Below are 24,508 nucleotides of genomic sequence, written 5' to 3'. Positions count from 1 at the left end.
CAACAAATTACATCACTTTTTTTCGTTAACCCACAAACAAAACTTTTTTCAAATTACCAACCTCTTAAAAATCCAAATTTGTTTTTTTTCAATGTAAATATTGTCCTTTTTACACTTTTTCTCAATTAGCCAAGGTATTTCAAAAAAATTACAAACAAGTCAAAATTGTAATTTTTAAAATACATATAACGGTGGCTGACGGAAATACATATGTACATATTTTTAGAACATAAATTACATTTCCAAAATCGTTTAACTAAACGAATTTACTATGTTAAATTCGGAGCTAGAATTAGAATGTAATGCATTTAGTTTTTGGCAGTCTATATTCTTAAATATTTCCCGTAAAATAGTATTTTTTTTAATAAATGTTCATTATAAATCAAATTAAATACTTTATTTGAGTTCTGTGTTCTTTATATTAACTATTTATTGGTCATTTTCCACCCCTAAGCTTGATTTAATAAATAAGACATTTTCGTTGTCCTATATCCTTCAAATATCTGTAATGTTTTTTCTGTTCCGTGCTCATTCCAGTCCCTGGGTATGCTATACGAAATTATAGATATTTTCAAAAATATCTTAAATGCCGAATACGTTTCGTACAATAGCAATACGTAACGTACAAAATATATGAGCAAGGTTGCAAAAATCAATTTATTTCTAGTACATTTTTTGCTTTCCATTAAAAATTAAAAAAAAATACTGATTACAATTAAAAAAGAATTTTTATTAATAACAAATTTTTATTGCAACCAAAAAAACATATTTTGCATTAAAACAAAAAATTTTATTGCAAATAAAAATTATTTGCATTAAAAAATAAATTGTAATGCAAACAAAAATATCTTATATTTAAAATGAAAAAAAAAAAATTGCAAAAATAAAATTTTTATTGCAAATATTTACATATAAATATTGTGCATAAAAAAAATGTTACTGCGAATTAAAAATTTCTGCATGGAAAATTTTGTATTTATTTTAACTTGCGATATAGGTACTATAGCCTATAGGGCAAGTTTAGGATTCGTAAAAAAAATCGAACTCGAGATAATAATTTTACAGGACATTTCGATGATGGAGAATGCCAAAAAAGTGAGTCCGCGGCAATTCTGTCTGTCTGTCTGTATATACCTCGAGCTACAGCCTAAACGAGTGAAGTGATTTTCTTTAAACTTGGTAGTTACCAGTTTTTTGTGATTCCCTAGAGGGGAAATTGAAATTTTTTTTATGACCAAAACTAACGGTACCTACCATATAACTGAAATAGAAAAGTTAATTTTTTTTCAAAAACGGCTCCAATTTTAAATGATTCAAATTTTTGTGTGTAGTATTACACATAAGAGACAAATTTTGAAATAAAAAAAATATTTTTTATACCGTTATTAACGGTACCTACCTGTCATAGAACGTTTTTTTTGGTTTCTGAATATCTTGTACAAAATTAACCCGATTTCAACGAAAATTTTTATGCAAAAGCGTTTAGATAAAGGTAATATTAAAATTTTCAACAAACGCATTTTTGGATTTTTTAAAAATAAAAAAATTTTTTTTTGAAAAATCAATTTTTTGAAAACGGGTTGGTGAAAAACTTCGTTTTTATGTGTAAATTAATTATTTCTTCAAAATGGCATACCAACTTTTTTTTTGAAAAATGTAAGAAATTTTTTATATACATATAAGAAATTATTTTTTTAAAAAACGGCTCTAACAATTTTCGAATTTTTTTTTTCTAAAAATACTTTTTTATACAATTAATAAAATAGCATACTTGGTTTTTTGTAAAACATCATTTAAAACCGTTAATTTTTTAAAACATTTAAAACATTTAATTTTTTACTCTACTTATGAAATTTCTTGAATATATCAAGCTTTAAATTTTTCCTAATTTTCTTGAATTAAAAGCTTTAACATTAGAGTTACTTTTAGCATAAAAGCAAGTACGTGCGACCCCAGCCGTGCATTTTATTTTTTTGAAATTCGTAGAATTTCTTACAATTTTGACAATTTCACTATACATTATAGTTCAACTAAAATATTGAAGCTAATTATAAATTTTGTTCCCAATGAAATTTCCCAAAGGAATGGCTGAAACGGAACTTACGGTACAAAGTTTAAAGAAATCGAAAGTCAATCACAGTATTTGAATCAATAAACTAAAATGGGTACTAAAATTTCATAAAAATGACATGTAGTGAGAAACTCTTAGCAATTTAAATTATATTTGTTGTGCATATCTCCATATTTTCTCAGACTTTATGTTTACTAACGTCGAATTTATTTCGGAAATTCTGGTGTCAAGTTACATTGAGCACCAGTCTATGTCTGTGAAAAACTCAACAACCTTCATAAATCATGAAATTCGTAAAACCACAGTGTCATCAAAAAGGAAAACCTCCCCCAAAACGTTCTTTTACTTCTAATTCCTAGTAATTTTCTCACATGAGACATTTAAATTGTACACTACTAAGCTGAACTGTCGTGTGCAAAACAAAACAAAACAAAAGTCCATACCCATCTAATTCGCATTGATTGTAAAACGGTAAATACAAGTTTATAAACGAATACAATGAATACCAAGTTAACCGACTAACCCCTATGATACAAAAAAAAAAAAAAAAACAACTAATTGCAACAAGTTCCGATTCCCCAGTTCCACAAAAAAAAAAAAAAAAAAAAACAAAAACAACAACAATAAAAATAAAACTTAACATGCAACGTTAATCTGGCTTTATAGCCACAATATAAATACAAATCTTCGATTAGCCATGGCTATATGGCTTCCCACCCTAATTTCGACAAAACAAAGAAAAAAAAAAACTCAAGAAGCTTAACAAATCGACGACACACACAAGATTATAAAATTCAACCTCTAAGATACCACTTATACATTTTTACACAGTCTTTTCTCGCAGTAAATAAATGCCTCTACTGTAAAAGCTGATGCATGTATAGTTAAGGGTGGTCGTAGGTATTGAAGACTATAATACTTGTGAAGTTCTAACGCACTATAAGGAGCCAATACATTTCAGTTGTTGAAAAGAAGACGCCAGCTCAGGTAGTTGAGCTCGTAGCTAAGCAATAGCCGCAGCCGTCCGAAGTGTAGTGTTTGTTGGACACAATCTATTTTATTCTAATCGCCTTTGGAGTGTTAAGAAGTGATTATCTAAGCAATTATGGCACAATTAAGACCGTTAATTCCAAAACTTCAAGAGCGTGCAGTGGCGGAGTTAAATGAGGTGCCCGAGCGCCTTGACGATGATATTAAACAGCTTAGAGAATGGGTTGAGAAACAACCACATTTACAATCTAGAACTTCTGATCAATTTTTGGTTGCATTTTTGAGAGGTTGTAAGTTTAACATGGAAAAGGCTAAGCACAAATTAGATCAATACTACACTTTGCAAGCTGGTATTCCAGAAGTCTTCAATAATCGTTCAGTTGATGATGAACTTTCATTGGAAATTATTAGAATGGGGTAGGTTTTTTAAGAGGTTTGTAAAAGAAGTTTTCAAATACTGATTTTTTGATTGTTTCAGAGTGATTCTGCGACTTCCACGTCTTGAAGACGATGAAGGCCCCTGTATTAACATAATTCGTGCCACAATTTACGACACGGATAAGTTCAAGTTTGCCGATATTATTCGAGTTGGTATAATGTTTGGAGAAATTATGATGCTCGAGGACGATAATTCGGTCATAAGTGGTTATGTCGAAGTGATGGATATGGAAGATGTTGGAGCCAATCATTTGTTTCAACTTCATCCCAGTTTGTTGAGAAAGCTTTCGGTTTTCGCTGACGAGGCTAGTCCAATGAGACAGAAGGGAACACATTTTATCAATGTTCCACCAGCATTCGAAATGGGATTTAGGGGAATTAAGTCTTTCTTCCCCGAAAAAGCTACGAAACGTGTAAGTATCTCCAAATTTCTTTGGAAAACATTATTTTAGAATTTCGTCTTCTTATCAGATTCATTTACATGCAACTGGAAGTGAAACACTCTACGAACACATCCCGAAAAAATATCTCCCCGTTGAATATGGTGGAGAAAATGGAACTATTCCCGAAATTGTAGCTTCAATGGAAGCAAAATTCCTCAGCTATCGAGACTATTTCAAAGAGAGTGCTAAATTCGGAGTAACAGAAGAGCTGAGAAAGGCTGAAAAAGCAATTGATTATAATAGTATTTTCGGTATTGATGGATCATTTAAGAAATTAACAATCGATTAGTGCGTAAAGAACCTTGATTTGACTGATTAGGATTTATCGTGTTGAGATTAAAAGATGGTGTGTAGTAGTGGTGTGTGGTTGGCAATGTTTTAATACTTTTATCACATAGCTACAATAAATTTTTGAAAGGCTGACACTTGACAAACAATATATAATTTTTGTTGTATTTTATTGATTTAAACTCATTCAGTATAATCCATATATAAACTGTGGATAAACGGTATCAATTTTGTTTAGGTATTAAAAAAAATGTAAGTCATTATTTTTGCATTAAATTGTTAATCTAATCTTAAGCTGGCCATCAGAACAAGGATGCTTGTATTATATCAGTATTTTACTCAATTATATTTTTTTTAAATTCTAATACTAATTAAGGAATAGTTGCACGTACTTCAAATTTTGACTGGCTTTTCTATCTTTAAAGAAGCATTTTCCCTCTTATGTTAGTGATCGATTATATAAAACAAAGAATATAATCAGAAATCTTAAGTGGAAGTCTGGTAATGGTTTCTTAATCTGAGATTTTTGTATAATTTTTTAATCTGATTTAAACCAACCACGATAAGATATTACTTCAATAAATTATCTTGTAAAAATTTTGGAAAGAAAACCATGATTTGACAAAACTATTTATTTTTATCAAGAAACTATTCTCATCATTTTCGTAAGAACAATTTATCGCTAGTCCCAAAAAAATGTCTGACCTATAGTAAAAATATATTGTGGTCATAAATGGATTAAAAACACTTGAACAGAAAGCAGAAGTTATTCCCTTAAGGAAACCTAGCAGTCCAATAACATACATAGTACCTTACCGATGTACTTAGGTAAGGAGAAAGCTGTGCCCCTTTTTTTTATATTAGGGGATCAATTAGTTGAATGCTTAGTCTGGATTGGCTTGATTTAGCCGCTACTACGTGAGTATTAAACGAATACATGCAATACCCGGAATGTTTCCTCAGGAAGAACTTGATAGTAAAATATATGTAATTCAGATAATTTCGTTTTCATTTCAACAATTAATATTAATAATATTTATATCGCCGATACAGTAGTTTTTGTACTCTCCAGGAATAATTTTCCGCTATTTATACGGTTCTGTGTTTCACTGGTAGTTTTTCTTGATTTCTGTTTGTGCTGGTCATAGAAATTTACTAAACTAAACATCTCAAAAAATTCCGTAAATACCAGTTGAAATTGGAATTTTCTTTTCAAGAAATCGGTTAACAGATATTCAAATTTAAAAACAAATCATAAAACTTTTGGTATTCTTTTAAATAAAAGCAATGCATTTTTTATAAGAAAATATTTTTTTTTTAAGTAAAAGTAAGCTAGCTTACAAAAATAAAATGCATGACTCGGTTGCACGAACTTGCTCTTAAAGTACTTAAATTTTCAAGACTTTGTGTAGAAATTTGGTAAATGCATATGTAATGCATAAATAATAAGAAAAAACTCAAAATTCGGTTTTCAAATTAAAATAACAACATGTTAAATCAAATTGAGCTCCAAAATTAGTATTAAGTTTCATTTCTGTTATTAAGATGTATTTTTAGAAAAAAATATTTAAAAAAAAGTTAAATAAAATCGGTACCTATGAAATTTTGTAGATAGTATTCATCATCACCTTAATCCAAAATTTAATAAAAAAATCAATGTCATGTTTTTGAAAGTTTGATTTTCCAAAAAAAAGAAAAACAATTCAAAAAAAATAATTTCAAAACTAGGTACATAATTAATTTCAAACTACATAAACATTTTTACATTATAAATTTTAGGCATTCCCAATTCCAATTCCTTTTTTTTTCGGATGGCATAGTAGAGTGATGTTGGTATACCCACCAAAATTACTCTAACTCATGATTGAAATACTGTTCTGATTAGTTTTTTGTGGAGTAATCTTCGCGATAAACTTAAATAATTCCAGAGCAGAGTAATACTATACTATATACACACACAAGTATGATATATTAATAAGCGAATCATTGTGGTTACTGAATAAAAATTTGAGTTGTTAATTTCAGTAAAAACATATGCAAAAAAAAAAAACAAATTAAGTTATTAAAATAAAGTTTTCAGTCGAAACTCAAATGTATGTAGATATTTCCCCTAAACAAAGCGAAATATACTATGTACCTACTTGATAATGCTAGAAACTGGTCTCCAAAATATTCAAACTACAAATAGACTAAAAAATTAAAATAATAACCAAAACTATCGCCAACAGCAGCGTCTATTAAAAGAATCTAAGCTTATGATATAAATGAAAGAGCTGAATAAATGTGGAATCCATATGCGGGTAGGTAGAAAACAAATACGAAGTCGGTACATGAAACCTAAAAGAAATTTTTTGTGTGATTATGGAAAAATGAAAAAAATAATTAATTTTTATGTTGCTTCTTTAATTTTTGTGCTGAAAAAATTCATGGGACCTAGAGATTTCTTTCTTAGAATTTTGCTTTCAAACGAAGTTTAAGCTTTCAAACTAGTGTGGATCAGAATCAAAACTTATTATATCCATTTTCAAAACAAAAAATTACTTAGGTATGAGGTTTTGTGCTTATTATTCAAATGCATACGTGGGCCAAGTTTGAATCAGAAATTCTATTTTATGCTTAAGATATCAGACCACAAAATGTGTGGCAAATAGCAAAATCCATACATTTTTTGATTTCTTATATCAAGGGGCACGGTAGTGCCCAGCCAAGTTCTCTAGCAACTTTGGCACTACACCCTTATTTACAGGAAACAACTCAGGCCATTTTCGACCCCTCTAACTTCCACACCAAAGATGTCAGAAGTTTCATTCCCAAACCCAAATTCCTCACAAAACTTCAGCTTCTTACGATGAGTAGTTTCTGAGATATAGGACATCAAAAATCGCGAAAACCGTAACTGACTCATTGACTCACTGACTCACTGACAGATCATCAAAATTATGGAGAACTTCCCGCTATGGTAGAAACTTGAAATTTTACATGGTGATAGGACTTGTGGTGTATACAAAGAAAATTTGAGATTTTCAATTCAGGGGGAGTGGTAACCGCCCATTTTCGCCGAATTTTCATCAATTATTATAGAGCACTTCTGATTATCGTAAAATTTTGAAATTTGGTAGAGTGGTAGAGCTGGAAGGTTATACAAAGAAAAAAATTTAAAATCTGATAATTTCAGCCAGGGGGCGTGGTAACCGCCCATTTTCGCTCAATTTACATAAAATATTTTAGAGCACTTCTGATTATTGTAGAATCTTGAATTTTCGTAGAATGGTAGAGCTAATAAGTTATATAAAGACAAAAATTTAAAATTTGAGAATTTTGGATAGGGGGCGTGGCAACCGCCCATTTCTGCAGAATTTTCATCAAATATTATAGAGCACTTCTGGTTATCGTAGAATCTTGAAATTTGATAGAATAGTAGATCTGGTAGTTTATAAAAAGGAAAAAATTTGAAATCTGAGAATTTTAGCCATAGGGCGTGGCAACCGCCTATTTCCGCTCAATTTTCATCAATTATTATAGAGCACTTCTAACTATCGTAGAATCTTGAAATTTGGTAGAATGTTAGACCTGGTAGTTTATACAAAAGAAAAAATTTTAAGTTTGAGAATTATAGACAAGGGGCGTGGTAACCGCCCATTTTCTCTGAATTTTCTTCAATTATAGAGATTTTAAGTTCTACAGCAAAACCTTGCAAAAAGTAGTGAAATCACAACAAAAACATTACTGTTAAAAAAAGAGCCAAGTTCTCCTATGTTGAAATTATGCTGGCACAAAAAGTACTGAAATGTAAAAGTGTACCAAGTTCTAAAGCTTGGCTTTAAATTTTTATAAATAGAATTTTGATTTTTTTCTTGGCAAATTTTCAAATAGCTTTAAAAGTCGGTAATTTAAAGAAAAATTGTCAAGAGAACAATCAAAATTCTATTTATACAAATTTAAAGCCAAGCTTTAGAACTTGGTACACTTTTACATTTCAGTACTTTTTGTGCCAGCATAATTTCAACATAGGAGAACTTGGCTCGTTTTTTAACAGTAATGTTTTTGTTGTGATTTGTTTTTCTCGATTCACTCGAAATCTCTGAATGTGGATGAAATGGGTTTTGATTCTAATCTACACATGAGAAAAAATATGACCACCTAGAAACTAACAGATTGTCATATTGATTTCCTGCCCATATGTTTTATGATTAAATCTTATTAAAAGCAACTAATCGTTAATAAGGTTTTTTTTTATAAGAATTTCTTATTACTTTTATATAGAAAGTTCATTTTTTTTTTGCAACTTGGCACTAGAACAAAAAACGCGATCAATATTTCATAGTGGGTTCGTTCAGGTGGTCAGGTGGGCGACTAATGATTTAAAGTCTCCACTTCCCGGCCTGATCCTCTTTTTTTTTTTTTTTTCAAAACCCTTCAAGTGCAGATTTTAAAACAATAAGGAAAACCCGATTGTTTTAATAAGGTTTTCTTCTTGGATGAAAACCATAGAGAAATCTTATTGTTTTTGTTCTATTTTATGAGATCTATTTTTCTCTGTGCACACTATAGTTATAGGTCTAATAGTTTTTTTTAGCAATTAATAAGTCCACTTTCATTACTAAGTCCTAAGGACAAAAATAAAAGTATACCAACAGACGGTTTCCCAATCAAATACATTGTAAATGAATTGGGTTCAAAGAACTGACCAAATATAAGCATATTTTTACAAGAACACAGTTTATCAATCAATATCAATTATTTCTTTTATTCGATTTTAAATTAATATTTGCATTTATTTGCAAACATTCTTATCAAATCTTGAAGATCAATAAATTAAAGTATAATTTATGATGTTTTTCTGCAAAACAAATACAAAATTGAATTCTCTCGATGCAATGTAAACAAAATGTTTGGAAATATCTACATGGGTAATAAAACTTACCAATCAGAGATGAAAATAATTTACGAAGCATAAATCATTCATAATTCACAAAATTAATAAGTGAACAATTTTCATGAAGTTTTCAAAGAATGTATGTATAAACAAAATACCTAAAAAAGGAACCTTCAACCCAGTCTCTGCTGATCAAAGTTCACGACCTGGTTTTGAAATGTTCTAGCATGCAACACATTGAAAACTGTTTATATAAAAGTGGTTTTGCTACTTTGTTGTTGTAATTTGGTTTTCATTGACTGGGCTAGTTTGACTCATTGGATAAATTTGACATTGAATTGAAATATAAAATTTAGATGTTTCAAATAATATTAGACAAACTAGAAAATAAATAAAACCATTTTAAAATTTTAACGAATTACAAAATTAATAAAATATCGTAAAAATTCACAACTCAAAATCTTATATATTGAACATAAAACAATCAATCATATAAAAGTAAAGTTGAAAACTGCATTTGATCAATTTAATAATTTGAGAATAGAATAGGTACTTTGCATCAACCTTTAAGATTGTTTAACAAAAAAAAAGGTTACACATACACCAAAGTGACCTTCTTATTATTATCTCCTAAACACGACTTTTAGAGTACTCATCAAGAAATATTGATGTGTTTAGTTTTACGTCGGCTTTGAGTCATAAAGTTGACCTTTGCTAGTTTTTGTTCTATACTGCCTTCTACCTTATTTAATATCATAATCCTAAAGATCAACAGTTAAATTTAAAGATTGATGTAAAACCTTTGTATAACTGGAAAGTCTATCGCCCCGATTAACATGACTTCGAGGAATATACTAACAGAATTTTCGACGAATAATAAATTGTTACTTCCGAAATAATATCATTTCTAGCATTTCTACCAGTTGGTACCAGTGCCAACAATTAATCAATTACGAAAACCAAACCATCTTTAATAATTATATTTTCAGTTTGCTCTTACTTTTCCACTGGATGAAATTAAGAAATAAAAATACTATGTACTTTACATAGTATTTTTATTTCTTAAATTAACCGCATGTACCTCTCTCTACCTTATCAGACATAATATGTTATCGTTTTTCGTCAGTAATATACTAGAATACAGGTTTGGAAATAATTAATTTTACTTTTACGACAAAGGTTAAAGCTTTCCGGTAAGTACCTGTTGTGTGATAACTTGCGATGTTTCCAAATCTAAAAAAAAAGTATTTTTACTTAAAAAAAAAAAAATATGGAAAATGCTTAAATAAAAAACTATATTGTTTCAATCAGGATTGGGTCACGTTTATTGTGTCTTTTTACTTGCGATATAGGTACTATAGGGCAAGTTTGGGATTCGAAAAAAAATCGAACTCGAGATAACAATCACACATGACATTACGATGATGGAGAATGCCAAAAAAGTGGGTTCTGTAATTCTGTCGGTCTATCCGTCTGTATGCACCTCGAGCTAGAGCCTAAACTACTAGAACGATTCTCTTCAAACTTGGTAGGTAGTTAACAGTCTTGGGCGATTCCCTATAGGGGAAATTGAATTTTTTTTTGGACCAAAACTAACGGTACCTGTCATATAACGGAAATAGAATAGCTAATATTTTTCGAAAATGGCTCTAACATATACCTACCTAATAGCCAACTTTTGAAATAAAAAAATATTTTTTGTACAGTTTTAACGGTACTTGCCATAGAACGGTTTTTTGGTTTCTAAATATCTCGTAGACGGCTAACCCGATTTCAACGAAAATTTTTATACAAAAGCGTTTAAGTAAAGGTAGTATTAAAATTTTATAATATTTTCAAAAAACACATACAATGGTCGGAAAAAGTATTCTGACAGAATGAACATTTATCTAACTGATGAGAATAACCTGTAGCGGTTAAACATAAAATAAGGAAGTTGACGGTTACTTAATAAGTATATTATGGTGAATCTCATGATGGTCAATTTCAGTCATATAATTGGTATTATGCTTCGAGGCTGCATTTTTTGTATAAAAAGTACTAATTTCTGAGGGAAAAAAGTATTTTGACAAACTTTCAACATTGGTAAGGTATGGTAATGCATTTTACGTTTTACAAGCACGTATAAAACTGACAGACTTATTAAGGTTCCGATTTGTAAAAATCGGCGGAATTTAACATTGAAATAAGTGCATCTTCTGTTTCAAGTCATAATATCGGTGTGTCTGTTAAAAAATCTGTGGAGAACTGAATTTTTCGCGGGAAACTATAAATTTCCAAATATGAAAACACAAAAATATAATTAAACCATTCAAAATTTACCACAAATGGACAAAAAATGAAAAAAAAAAAAATGCACTAAAAAAAATAGAAGCGTTTTGAAGAATTCACTTTAAATCGCGAATTGACTTTAAACAGTCTGGATTTGGAAATGCCATTTTTTCATCAAAAACTTTGTTAGCAAAAGTACCCTTTGCATTGAGCTCGAAGAAGACAATTTTGTCATATTTATGGGAAGATAATACCTACAGTATTTATCTCATTAAACAAAAATAAAACAAAAATTGAATTATCAAAGGGACATGTTGTTTTCGCTTCTGGAACAAACTTGACCAAATTTTTACGGAGCTTTAACAGTTCCTTTGCATTTCCCGGATCATTGAGATCGAAATTTGTGGGAACGTGGTCCATAAAACTTTGTTTTTGAATGAAAGAAGCATACCAATAATATGTTCCTTTGAGAATTCAGTCCTTTGAGAATTCAGTCAGGATAATTTTTTTTTGAAAAATCAATTTTTTGAAAACGGGTTTGTGAACAATTTTGAAATTTTTTTTTATGTGTAAATTATTTTTTGAAAAATGTTAGAAAATTTTTATATATAAAAAACGACTTTAACGATTTCCGAAAAGTTATTTCTAAAAATTCCTTTTTATACAAGAAATAAAATGGCATACTTGTTTTTTGTTAAAAATCATTTAAAACGGTGTTTAATTAATTATAATTAATTAAATAATACAGATTATATTTTTTATTTTTTTTTCTTGAAAATATCAAATTTTAAATTTTCCCTAATTTTCTTGAATAAAGAGCTTTAACATAAGAGTAACTTTAAGCATAAAAGCAAGTGCAAGCGACCTTAGTCGTGCATATTATTTTATCTTCATTTCAGGTTTCATAAATAAATAATAGGAATTTTTATAACGAAACTAAAAAGTATCATCAACTATCACTACTATCCAAACTAAATTGCCATCCCTGCCATGCGCCACCTTTTCTTTTTTTTTTTGCTCTAAATGACAAAGCTTCACGTTAATTTAAAAAATAACAATTTGCCCTCGAGCATAGTGTAATGCCTAAATCATTAACAAGCCAGAAGATATCAAACCACTTACGAGTACATGAAAATTTAAGTGTCACTAGCAGATTAAAATCGATGGCTGCATCAAAAGTCTCTTTTTTTTTTTAATCTAACAGAGTTCCCTACCAAACAAAAACAACATCAGCAAAATTTTTTCTCCCTTATCATTTGTTGTGTTTGTGTCAAGAGAAAGAGGGATCAAAGCTGGTCAATTTTGTGTCGAGTGCCGTCGAAGTATCTATAGCGGGGGATTATGTGGTTATAGTTGGTCTTTATTATTTCAGTTGTCATTAAAGTCACGAAGTAAAAGGTTATACAAGTTCCCTAAAGCTTAAGGTAGAAAAGTACCGTGATTATTCATTTTTTTTTAAACTTAAATTCTTAAGAGAATTCTGGAGGTCGAGTGTTGTGAAATTCAAATTAATAAAACCTATTAAAAGTGAATGTTAAAAATAAATCTAAAACAATGACACAATTACGACCTCTACCTCCAGGCTTACAAGACCGTGCTATTCAGGAATTAAATGAAAATCCTGAGCGTTTGCAAAGTGATATAGAATTTTTAAGAGAATGGATTCAGCAACAACCTCATATCCGTTCAAGGACCTCCGATCAATTTTTAGTGGCATTTTTGAGAGGATGCAAATTTAATATCGCCAAGGCAAAAAGCAAGTTGGAAAAGTATTATACCCTACAACTTCAAATACCTGAAGTATTCAACAATCGTTTGGTTGATGATGAAAAACTTTTACAAATTATCCGGATGGGGTAAGGTTTGCCATCTGCATTAAAGAGCTTAAAAAAAATTTCCCCCTTTTAGTGTAATTTTGAGACTTCCCATACCGCAGGATCATGAAGGACCTTGTATTAATATAGTTCGTGCCACAATCTACGATACTAGCGTTTACAAGTTTGCCGATGTTCTTCGTCTCGGAGTGATGTTTGGTGAAATTATGATGTTGGAAGATGATACTTCGGTCATAAATGGTTATGTTGAAATTATGGACATGAAAAATGTTGGAGCAAGTCATCTATTCCAGCTTCATCCGAATTTACTGCGAAAATGTGCAGTATATGCTGATGAAGCTCAACCTACGAGACAAAAGGGAACACATTTTATTAATGTTCCGCCTCCATTTGAACTTGGATTTCGGGGTATTAAGGCAATCTTCCCGGAGAAGGTTACAAGAAGGGTAATTATTTTAACAGTGGCCTCAATTAATAATTTTTTTGACAAAAATCCTTATTTATTTTAGATTTTTGTACATTCGGCTGACGGTGAAACCCTTTACGATCATGTACCGAAAAAGTATTTACCCATTGAGTATGGTGGAGAAAATGGAAGTGTTGCAGATATAATTGCATCGACAGAGAAAAAGTTCTTGAGTTATCGAGAATTTTTTAAAGAAGGTGTTAGTTTTGGAGTTAAGGATAAACTTAAGGAGAGTGAAAAGTCTGCGAATCCCAGAAATATTTTTGGAATTCGAGGTTCGTTTAAAAAATTTGGATGAGATTAAAGTTTGTTTAACTTTTTTCTTGTGTATAAAATAGTATTTAGTTTTTGTAATAAAAAACATTTTGTTTACTTATGGATTTATAGTAAATTTCTTGATTGTCATTGTCATTTTCTAATGGAAACTGTTTGTAACCAGGTAAGTTATCTGATCTCCTTTGATGTGATAAGGGCAACTGTTATCTTTGAAATGATTCATTTCAACAGTCTTTATGTTAACCGATAAGATGACTATTATTTCTGAAGGTGAACCCAAGAGATAATTATTTACAGATTGATAGGTAAGGTTTTTTGCTATATAAATAAAAGAATCAATAAAATTTTACTGTGTGCATAAATTTTTTCTCTTGTAAGAGTTTTTTGCCTTACAGCTTCGATTCCAGACCAGATTAAAAAAAATATGAATTAAAATATGAGTATTTTTAAACATAATTTTGAAATAAGAATTTTTTAAATTTTAATTCTCTATATTTAATTCTATTTTTCACAGTTTTTGAAATTTTGAATTTTGCAAATCAGAAATAGAATTTTGATAAAAAAATATTTTACTTCGCAAATATTTTGACCCCAATCCGAAAATAATGCTTTTTTTTGATAAATAAAAATAACTCGCTTGTCTCAATGTCAATTTAAAAAAAAAATCTTCAAGTTTAATCAACAAGTAAAACGAACTTGAACAAAAAATGACACACTTTGCCAATATGAACTAAAGATTTCGCATGATTTGAAATGAATGCAAAAAATAAAACATGTGTAGAAGATAGGTACTATGAATGAACTTTTTGAAGTGTGTAATAAACAGTCAATTTATCATCAAAATAATGATAACCTCGAATAGTTGTCAGGTCAAGAGATTAGAACTCAATAGTTTTTGAGAAGATTTATTCGCAAAATGAATAATTGAATCTATTTTTAGAACTTTATTTTGAAACTGTTATCAGTCTAAGATCTAAATCTTATTATTCAACACTACAACACTGTGCTGGCGAAAGTTTTGGGTCTTAAAAAATATAATTTAATTTATTTAGGTATTTAGGCAAACTTAAAAATTCTTGTGCAAAAAAATTTAAATGAAATAAAAAAACTTTAAGAATATTGATTTGGAATATTTTTTGATTTGTTTTTGTTAGCAAATAAATAAAAAAAAAAATCCCAAATTAATGTACCTACGATCTACCCTACCTATTTAAATAAATTTAATAAAATATTGCAAAATAATTTATTTTGCATATCCAGTGTAGTAATATTGTTTACTCGAAGTAAAATTCTAAGATAATAAGACGATCAAAAAATCAAGATCCTTATGTAAACTTGAACTTTCAAGTCACGAACCCGTGATCAGGTTATAAATAGCAATACCTACTTATGATAGTCTAATGACATTCACCTCATTTAGTATGCATTTTTTGTCTGTCTAATCAGAATTATTAAAATTCCATTTAATTTAATTGTTTGTAATAAATATTCAATACATTAAAGTACGTAAGAATGCCGAATATAATTTAATATGAATGTGCATTACAATACTAATATTATGCATGTGCAATGTACATCTGTAGATATTTAAAGAGGTAATACATTAGTTATAAAAGCACATAATTTGTGTGCGGTGAGACTGTCTCAGTCTGACTGATAAATTACACGGTGTTACAAAAATGAGGTTTCAAAATATACGCGGGCGGAGACCTATCAGGTTTTGTAGAGCTAGTCGCACTGATTACGAAACGGTATTTGAAAATCCCCTAGCACCCCCAAAATCGGGAGTTACGGGCAAAAAACGGTTTTTTGGACCTTCACCCATTGAAAAAATTCTAGCTTCGTCAATTTTTTACCCATTTTCTAGTTTTTGAGAAAATTGAAAAATTATTTTATCAGACTTTTTTTTTTTTCAAAATATTTTTTGTTTTTATTTGTTTTTATTTTTCATTTTTATCATAAACTAGAAGACATAGAAACATATAGTTTTCACTGTTCGATAAGGAATCAATTGAGGCAGCTTCATGTGTGAGTAATTTTTTTTTACTAAAATTCACAGTCTGGACAAAAATAGTATAAAATGAGTTTTAAAAATTTTTTTTCGCCTATTTTTAACTTTGAAATCAATTATTTCAAAAACTATTTGTTATAATATATTGATTTAAAAATTGGAATCAAATGTACAATTTTGCCTTTCGGAAATGGTATCATTTATTACTGTAAGTGTTGCCGTTGTTTTTGAATAATTTTTTTTATTTTGATAATTTTTTTTTAGAAAAATGCCCCTCCCACCTAAACGGGGAGAGATAGACCCCCCTCCCAAAGAAAAAAATGTTTATGTTGAGCTCCTCTACAAAAACCCGTTATCAAATCTTGGCTCCCAAATTATCCTACTACGTGCCGAAACAACATTTTTGATCTATACCTAAAAGTTCGAATTTCTGTATCTGGATTGAAATCGAAAAAATTTTTTTTCTAAGCCAATTTTGAAGTGATTTTCATAAAAAATACCTCGATTGATTGGGAAATAGATATTGTTTTAGAATATATTTTTTAAATAGCATGTTGTTTTGAAAACACATACTTTAAATTGATGCCGAAGTTGGTCAAATGACGAAAAAAATGGAATTTTTGAACTTTGACAGCTTACAAATTCTAAGTAGTTTAACCAAGTTACATGTTTTATACATTGTTAAAAAGGTATATTTATCTTCTATCAGAAACTGTAAAAAAATCGAAAATGGGTAAAAAATTGACGAAGCTAGAATTTTTTCAATGGGTGAAGGTCCAAAAAACCGTTTTTTTGCCCGTAACTCCAGATTTTGGGGGTGTCAGGGGATTTTCAAATACCGTTTCGTATTCAGTGCGACTAGCTCTACAAAACCTGATAGGTCTCCGCCCGCGTATATTTTGAGTGTTACACCGTGTTATACTTTAATAAATGATTTTTCATGGATGCTGAAATTTTTTTTCAAAAGGAGAATGGGCATTTTGGACGTTAGGCGGCCATTAATGAAATTGATTTCAAACGAAAGAACTACGTATAACTTATATTAGGAATACTTATATTAGGAAAAACTTTTGCTATGGAGGTTTGACTCTATTGCATTAAGAATGTGAGATTTTTCAATATTAGTATTGTAAATGCATCGTCCATTTTTGTTTTAAATGTAAAATATGAGGCTCTGTCATTTTCAGAGTATCATATTTTGCACATAAAATACATATTAAAGTTAAAACATTGAGATAATCTACATAATGTATTAAATGCAAAAATGCTGTTTATCCGTTTCTGAATTACTTAAGACTTAAATACATCATAAAATAACAAATTCCTTAATGGCCGCTTAACGTCCAGGTTCCATACAAATTTGCATATTCTTCTTTTGCATTTTAAAATTCTGTACCTAAATCAAAATTTTATTTTCTGAAATTCTTCAAATCCGTTATTCTGTATTCGAAAACTCAACCAGTTTTTCATTCGGAATTAATTAATGACACTCATCTTATGACCTCAGTCTGTGGCAATGATTTTATCACATTTGTTTGATATTTACAAGAAAATTTTGTGTCAAATATTATTTCCTAAAAAAAAATCAGTTTTTAAAAAATAGAAACAAAATATTTAAAAAATGGATTGAACAAAAAAGTTAAAGTTTTTTTTAAGGAATTTCAGAAACTTTGTTAAAAAGTATAAAATCTGGTTTTATTAAACATCTTTTAAAATGCTTTTAACCACAAAACAAAGAAGGTATGCCATTTAATTTAAAAAGGATTTTTTAGAAAAAAACAATAGAAAACGATAAGAGTGTTTTTTTTTTAAATAAGTTTGTTTGTAACTATGTTTGTATAAAATTTTTTAAAAGAAAAAAGTTGTCATTCCATTTTTCAGAAAATATTAATCAGCACTTAAAAACGAAATTTTAGTTGAAATCGCCTGAGTAGTTTGAAATTAATAAAAAAAAAACAACAATTTTATGACCAGGTACCATTGACGGTCCACAATGTATTTTTTTTTTTATATAAAGAATTGAGTCTTACTTATAAAATTACACACAAAAACATTTATCAATATTATGAACAAAATAAAAAAAAATTATTTAAAAAAAAATTTTATTTTATTGTTATGGTTAAAGCTTTTTTATAAAATCAGCGTTCAAAGTTCAAAGAAAGTTTTTGTGACAGGTACCTACCGTCCAACACGGTTAAAAAAAATATTCACTTTAATTCTAAAAAGGGTATTTTGTCAGCCACATAAAATATAAACATTTTAATAAAAATCCTTAGAGCTTTATAAAATAATCTTTTTATTTTGGTAAGATGACCCACCGTTAGTTTTGGTTCTAAAAAAATGCAATCGGCCCTAAGACGGGAATAAACCCATAGTTACTAATTACTAATACCAAGTTTTAAGCTACTTAAGTTAAATTATGAAAAGCTGAGTTTAGCATATTCAAAAATTTAGCATATTCAAACATTTAGCATATTCAAAATGACATTACCATTTTTAAACTTTTCTAAAAATAAGAACTATTTTTTTTAACTCTGAACTTTTCTGGGCACCAACCGTTATTTGAGTTCTTCTACGTTAAAGAATTGTTTCATGGATATTTATGTTAATAAAATGCACGACTTGCCTTAGTAAAAATGTTAAAAAAAATAAAACTTTTTCAAATTACGAAAAATTTTGTTTACCTAAAGGTTTTGACCTCCAAACATGGCATTTGTATAATACCTAATAAATTTTCAGAAAAAAAAATCTAAATGTTTAAAATCGTTTTTTAAGATAGTTTTGTAAAAAAATGCCAAAAAAAAAAAAAAATAGTAGTCCGTTTTCAAGTAATAAATAATAATTGAAACATAAAAACAAAATTTCGTAGAACATTGTTTTTAAAAACTGTTTTTGATTTCTTTTAAATTCCGAAATTTATTTTCTTAATAAAAAGTTGGAAATTTTTGAAATGATCACTACTCAAAAGCTTTTGTACAAATTTTATGGTTGAAGTCAGTTGTTGGAAAAAATAACATTTTGTTTCACAGAATGGTATTAACTTGGTGCATGATTTTCTCCAAAAAATACTCTCATTCAATATTATTGCATTCAATGGAATTCTCGTAAATTTTTGCACTGTACCGTACAATTATTTAAAAAGTATTTTAGTACAAAATACAAAAAATACTAAAAAGGTTTCTAGGGTATAGTTAAAATTTTATAGTATCCAAAGAATATTATGTGTTATTTGAATTCAAAACCACCAACCAACAAAACCACCAACCAACTTAAGTTTTTTTTTCAAATCGAATTTTAATGTTGCCTATTTTCAGGAACCCAATTGCCGACAATCAGTTCATTTTTAACTACCTTATCAACTTGCTAACTTAACTTTTTTATAAATTAGTCATACCTACCATCAATAGTAAAATTAACTGAAACCAGTTAGTCAGCGTTATTGAAGATTCGCTTGACAATTAAGCAAACAAATACATAATATTGAACGAAATCCAAAATCTTATCAAAGAATCTCATAAATATACATACCAATAATATTAACTTTGCCTTAGTCTTTCGTTACCCTACCTAATAGAAATTTGTTGTACAAAACAATAAACAAACTAACTAGAAGCAAAGAGATAAGGTTGAAGTTTTTTTTTGCTTTTATCTAATCAGTAAAATGGCAAAGTTAAAGTATCAATACCTTCTATAGAATACAAAAACCTTCACAAGTGTCTTTCATTCTCATTAAGTAAGTTGTTAGAAAGTGCAACAAAGTGTAGAATAAAATTAATTACGAGGACAAGAGTGCTACAACTAATTAAATATTTTTTTAAAAAAGAAATTAAGGTAACACTAATCACTTATTGCACCAAATTGTCTTAAGCCACACTTCATTTAAGCACATTACTTATGGTTAGAAAATAATACAAACTAAACCTACTTTTTTTTTGTGAATATTATTGGACTTTAAGAACTTGTTGGGTTTCATTCGAACAAATTAACACGCAAAGACAACTTTCTGTTTAGATTTTTTTTGAGTGAAAATTGAAATTGATACTATTTTTTGTTTATTTATTTCGTGGACACAGTCTCGAGTCAATCATGCCAAACATACGACCAATAAGTGAGAAACTACAACAGAAAGCTATAGATGAATTACACGAAGTTCCATTGAGATTGGATGAGGATATTGCTAGTTTGCGAACTTGGATTGAAAAACAACCACATTTGAAGTCACGCACAGATGATCAATTTTTGGTGACATTTTTGAGAGGATGCAAATTTAGTTTGGAGAAAGCCAAGGATAAAATTGACAAATATTACACCCTGCGAACGAATTATGAAAGTGCATTGACATGTCGAAATGTTGACGATCCTAGAGTTCAAGATGTATTTGGATTGGGGTAAGTTTGAAACAAAGTGCTTAAAAAGTGTAAAGAATTTTTTAATTTAATGTTAAGAGTGAGTAAGAGCTTGTAAGTTTGTTAAGGTGGCAAAGTTGTCTAAAAATGTGAAATAGAAACATGAAAATGAAAACGTAAATAATTTTTCTTGTATGATTATGTACGCGTCCCATGACAAAAATTTTTTTATAAACCTCAAACTGATACCAAAAATAATATCTACGATTTTAACATTACAAAGATTGATTAGTAAATATGTATTTTATTTAGGAAAATATAAATTAAATTCACTTAAGATCTAATAATAGGAGATTAGACCTATACAAATCAGAGTGAATTTGAAAAAGAAGTGCTTATTTTAATCGAACTGCCAAGGTTTTATTTATTATTATTTAAAGATATTTTTTCAACACATAAACAAATTGCAGTGTTATATGGAGGACTAAGAGCTGAAGAGAACCAAGTCACAAAAGGTTAATTAGGAGATATAACGAGTTAAAGAAAATACGCTACTATTGAATCTTATAGGGAAAATTTTAATTGAACAAGTTAAATTTGAAAGGAAACCACTTTTTGCCCAAACTAATGACAGATCTTAATAGAGTTAAATCTTGAGCAAATTTTGGTACTAGATTTAAATTTTTTGTTTTTTTTTTTTACTTGGGAAAAAATAAATTGAAGTTGAAACGTCGTTGTTTCAAAGATGAACTACTTTGATGTTTGTGACTTTAAGATACGAAACCATCAAAAATTAACCTTTTTTCCACGTTGATTTTAAAATGTTCATCTTCAACGCAAAATCATTCCGGATAGCTGTGAGACCTCCATATGAGCATTGCAATTTTCTGAACTTTTGTTACCTTAACATCAACCAGCTCGAGTCCGTAATTTCCTGGACTTATTCTTATACCTACATTTTTTTTGTTTATGTTTATGAACGAAATTCAGAGGTTTTGTATATTAATCTCTTTTATTTTTGATATACGTAATAGGTACCATAGTTTTTAGTTTTATATAGATGACGATATAGTACCTAAAGAATGCAAAAAAAAAGTAGGTCACTGAATTTCACCGATAACCAATTTTATTATTGTTGGATAAGGAAAAAGTTTCCAAATTTCTCCAGAGAACACACTTAACAAAAATTAGTTTTCTTTTTTAAAATAATATCTAAAAAGAAGACAATCAATTTTGGTTCACATGAAAAAAAGCAAAACGATAAATTCTGGAAAATTTGAACATTTTGAATTTTAGACAAGTTAGCAATGTGCGTGCCACCATTTTTTTAAAATTATTTTAAATAATATTATGCAAGTTTTATGTAACCTCTAGCAATATTTCAGCAAAGAATTGATGTTTACTGTCGTTCTGTTTTTGACTTTCGTATACATTTGGATTAACTCTTTCAAGACAAAGTCTATAATATTTATTACTTCACTTTATTTTCATTATTTCAAGTTTATGATTTGCAATAAACGACTTTACTTCACGTGTGCAGTTTGCATTAGAATGTTATCTTTTTGCAAAATTCAATGCAAAGGTGTAAGCGAATTGGTAATCTTAAAAAAAAAAAAATAGTCGGAGCTTCTTTATAATAATGTCATCTAACAGTTGGCTTACTGGTTTCAACTTATGCGTCAAAACTAGTTCACCGAATTATTTTACGCCTTTTTCCTCATGAAATCATATTAAATAAATGTGTTGTTTATGTATAACAAAATATTTTCTTAAAAAAGGTTCAGAATTTTTTTCACGGAAAATAAGAGACTTGCTATTATGATAACAGTTGCTTAGAATTTAAAAATCTGTTTATGCAAAAGTTACATTTGCCGTTTAATTTTTTGGTAAACCAAAAAATATTTAGAAAAAAATATTTTAGTCGTTAAAATTATTTTAGTAATTTTTTGCAAAAACAAAAATTAAATTCATTGGTCTGTTTAAAACAAAATTCGTTAAAATCCGTTAAATCGTTTACCAGAAAGCAAGAAATCAAGATAACGATTCTATGAGTGTCATACAGACAAATCCGGTGAAATCAAAAGCATCTTAATAAAACATATAGGCCCAAAAAATAAATGTCTGAAGTTATGTCCCACCCGAAAATATCTTTTTTAATTGATGAAATTCCCAAAAGAGGTGTTTAGGCTAAATTTTGAACCCAAGAGAACATTGAAATGCATATGTGGGAACGCTCTTTCCCTTGCTAGGACTCTTTTTAGGATTTAAAATGGGTGAGAGTTTAAGTATACTCGAAGTTTCTTTAAATCCTGTACATTTTTCTTTACTTTATTAACATTTTGTTTGCTTGATAACAACTTTTTTTTAATTTTTAAGGACATTTTTTTCAAATTCAAAAATAAAAATTAAATTCTAGATTTTTAAAAAAGAGTTTTGAAAATTCGATTTTTCGGAATAAGGGTAGTTATAAGAAAGTTTCTGAAAATTTTTAACCTAACTAAAATTATATACATACATATGTAATTTTTTTTTTAGAATAACGACACTCCTGCCAAATCCTCTGGGCGAAGATGGTCCCAGGATTTTAGTTCTCCGTCTTGGTGCTTATGCTGCCGATAAATTCCAACTGACTGAAATAATGCGAGCCAGTACAGCTCTGCAAGAAATCGTAATGCAAGAGGATGATCATGTTGTTATTAGTGGCTACGTTCAAATATTAGATTTTACCGATATAACAACAGCACATTTCTTCCAATTGAATCCGTCATTTATGAAGAGATTTTCAACGTTCACAGAAGAAGCATTACCATTGCGCTTGCGAAGTGCACATTTCATAAATACACCTGTTGGTTTTGAGACAGTTTTCAATTCAATTAAATCACTTCTGCCTCCTAAAATGCAACAAAGGGTAAGTTTAAACAAATTCACTTTTTTAATATAACTTAACCTTTAAATTTCTATTAATTTAGTTAAAAGTTCATGGAAGAAATATGAGTGAACTTTATGAAACAGTGCCTCAAAAATATCTGCCAAAGGAATATGGCGGTGAAAATGGATCATTTGATGAAATCACCAATTACTGGTGTAAGAAAGTTTTAGCACATCGCGACTATTTTAAGGAAGATGTTCAATATAAGACTGATGAAAAACTAAGAACCGGAAAGCCACCTAATTTTGATAATATTTTTGGAACTGATGGTTCGTTTAGAAAACTTGATGTTGACTAGAAGACACTTAAATCTTAGTTTATATATTGTGATCGTTTTATTGTTTTCTCTGTTTCTTTTATATTAAAATATTTTTAAAAATTAGAAAGATTTTTTATTCACTTTTTATGCCCTCAGTAAGTTTTGTATTACCAATTTCTTAAACTAAATTTTTTCCTTTCCAGATTCTAAAATCAAAGTACGAATTAAGTATTCATTTTCAAGAGTTTTTTTTTTCAACATTATTTTAATTAGATTTTTTTTTATCAAAAATTTAACTATAAACACCATCAGAAATCATGTTATGGTGATAAGAAATGGGCGAAGTCCTTAAGTCATTGATAAGCACTTTTCCACCTACTCATGATGATATTGATAATGAACTTTTGGAATTCTTCCAAACACAAAATTACTACGAAGTCATTGTATTCTAATAGACACGTCACTAATGATAAGATAATTGTCAACTTCAGAAAAAATCAAACGAAACTAATAATACTTAACTATTTATAATAACATTTTGAGATAAAAAACAAAACATCTACGTAGTTAGTGGAACATATATTTATGTTAAAGCATGAAGTGCGAAATATCAATTTGTCATACTCGCATTCTTTTAATATTGCTCATTAAATCAATTGTTCATAAATACGAATTAAGTTCAGGAGCGTAGTTAGATTTATTATCACAAAAAGCGGAATGCGTTGTGAAGCAACGTAGGCTCGTCGTCGTGACCAAATTTAAATGTTAAATTATATTAAACCGTTTAAAAGTGCAGCGGCGTTTACAAAAAATATTGAAATATAGAAAAATTGAATGATTTAAAACTAATAATAAAATAAATCCATATATTTTGCAATTAATTTGTTTTTCACTTTTGCATTAAAAAATCTTGTTAAAAAAAATATATTTTTGCATTAAAAATAAAGTTTTATTGCAAGCAAAATAAGTTTTCATTAAAAAAATGTTATGACAATTTGGTAATATTTTA

General features: G+C 28.8%; 2 protein-coding genes across 2 annotated transcripts; both read left to right on the top strand.

Moving 5' to 3' along the window:
- The first annotated feature begins 2,788 nt into the window (after nucleotides 1-2,788).
- Nucleotides 2,789-4,316, top strand: LOC129919861 (alpha-tocopherol transfer protein-like). Its single transcript, XM_056000947.1, has 3 exons — nucleotides 2,789-3,478; nucleotides 3,540-3,912; nucleotides 3,971-4,316. Exons 1-3 carry the CDS (start codon nucleotides 3,177-3,179, stop codon nucleotides 4,229-4,231), a joined length of 936 nt encoding a protein of 311 aa, XP_055856922.1. The 5' UTR covers nucleotides 2,789-3,176; the 3' UTR covers nucleotides 4,232-4,316.
- An 8,440-nt stretch (nucleotides 4,317-12,756) lies between these two features.
- Nucleotides 12,757-23,626, top strand: LOC129919216 (clavesin-2-like). The gene is made up of 6 exons (XM_056000069.1): nucleotides 12,757-13,233; nucleotides 13,286-13,658; nucleotides 13,722-13,918; nucleotides 20,039-20,353; nucleotides 22,847-23,219; nucleotides 23,281-23,626. Exons 1-6 carry the CDS (start codon nucleotides 12,932-12,934, stop codon nucleotides 23,536-23,538), a joined length of 1,818 nt encoding a protein of 605 aa, XP_055856044.1. The 5' UTR covers nucleotides 12,757-12,931; the 3' UTR covers nucleotides 23,539-23,626.
- Nucleotides 23,627-24,508: the final 882 nt, after the last annotated feature.

This window comes from Episyrphus balteatus, chromosome 4 (assembly GCF_945859705.1).
Source record: "Episyrphus balteatus chromosome 4, idEpiBalt1.1, whole genome shotgun sequence".
Lineage (NCBI taxonomy): Eukaryota > Metazoa > Arthropoda > Insecta > Diptera > Syrphidae > Episyrphus > Episyrphus balteatus.
Note: the sequence above shows the minus strand (reverse complement) of the source record. Positions and strands in the feature narration are given on the sequence as shown.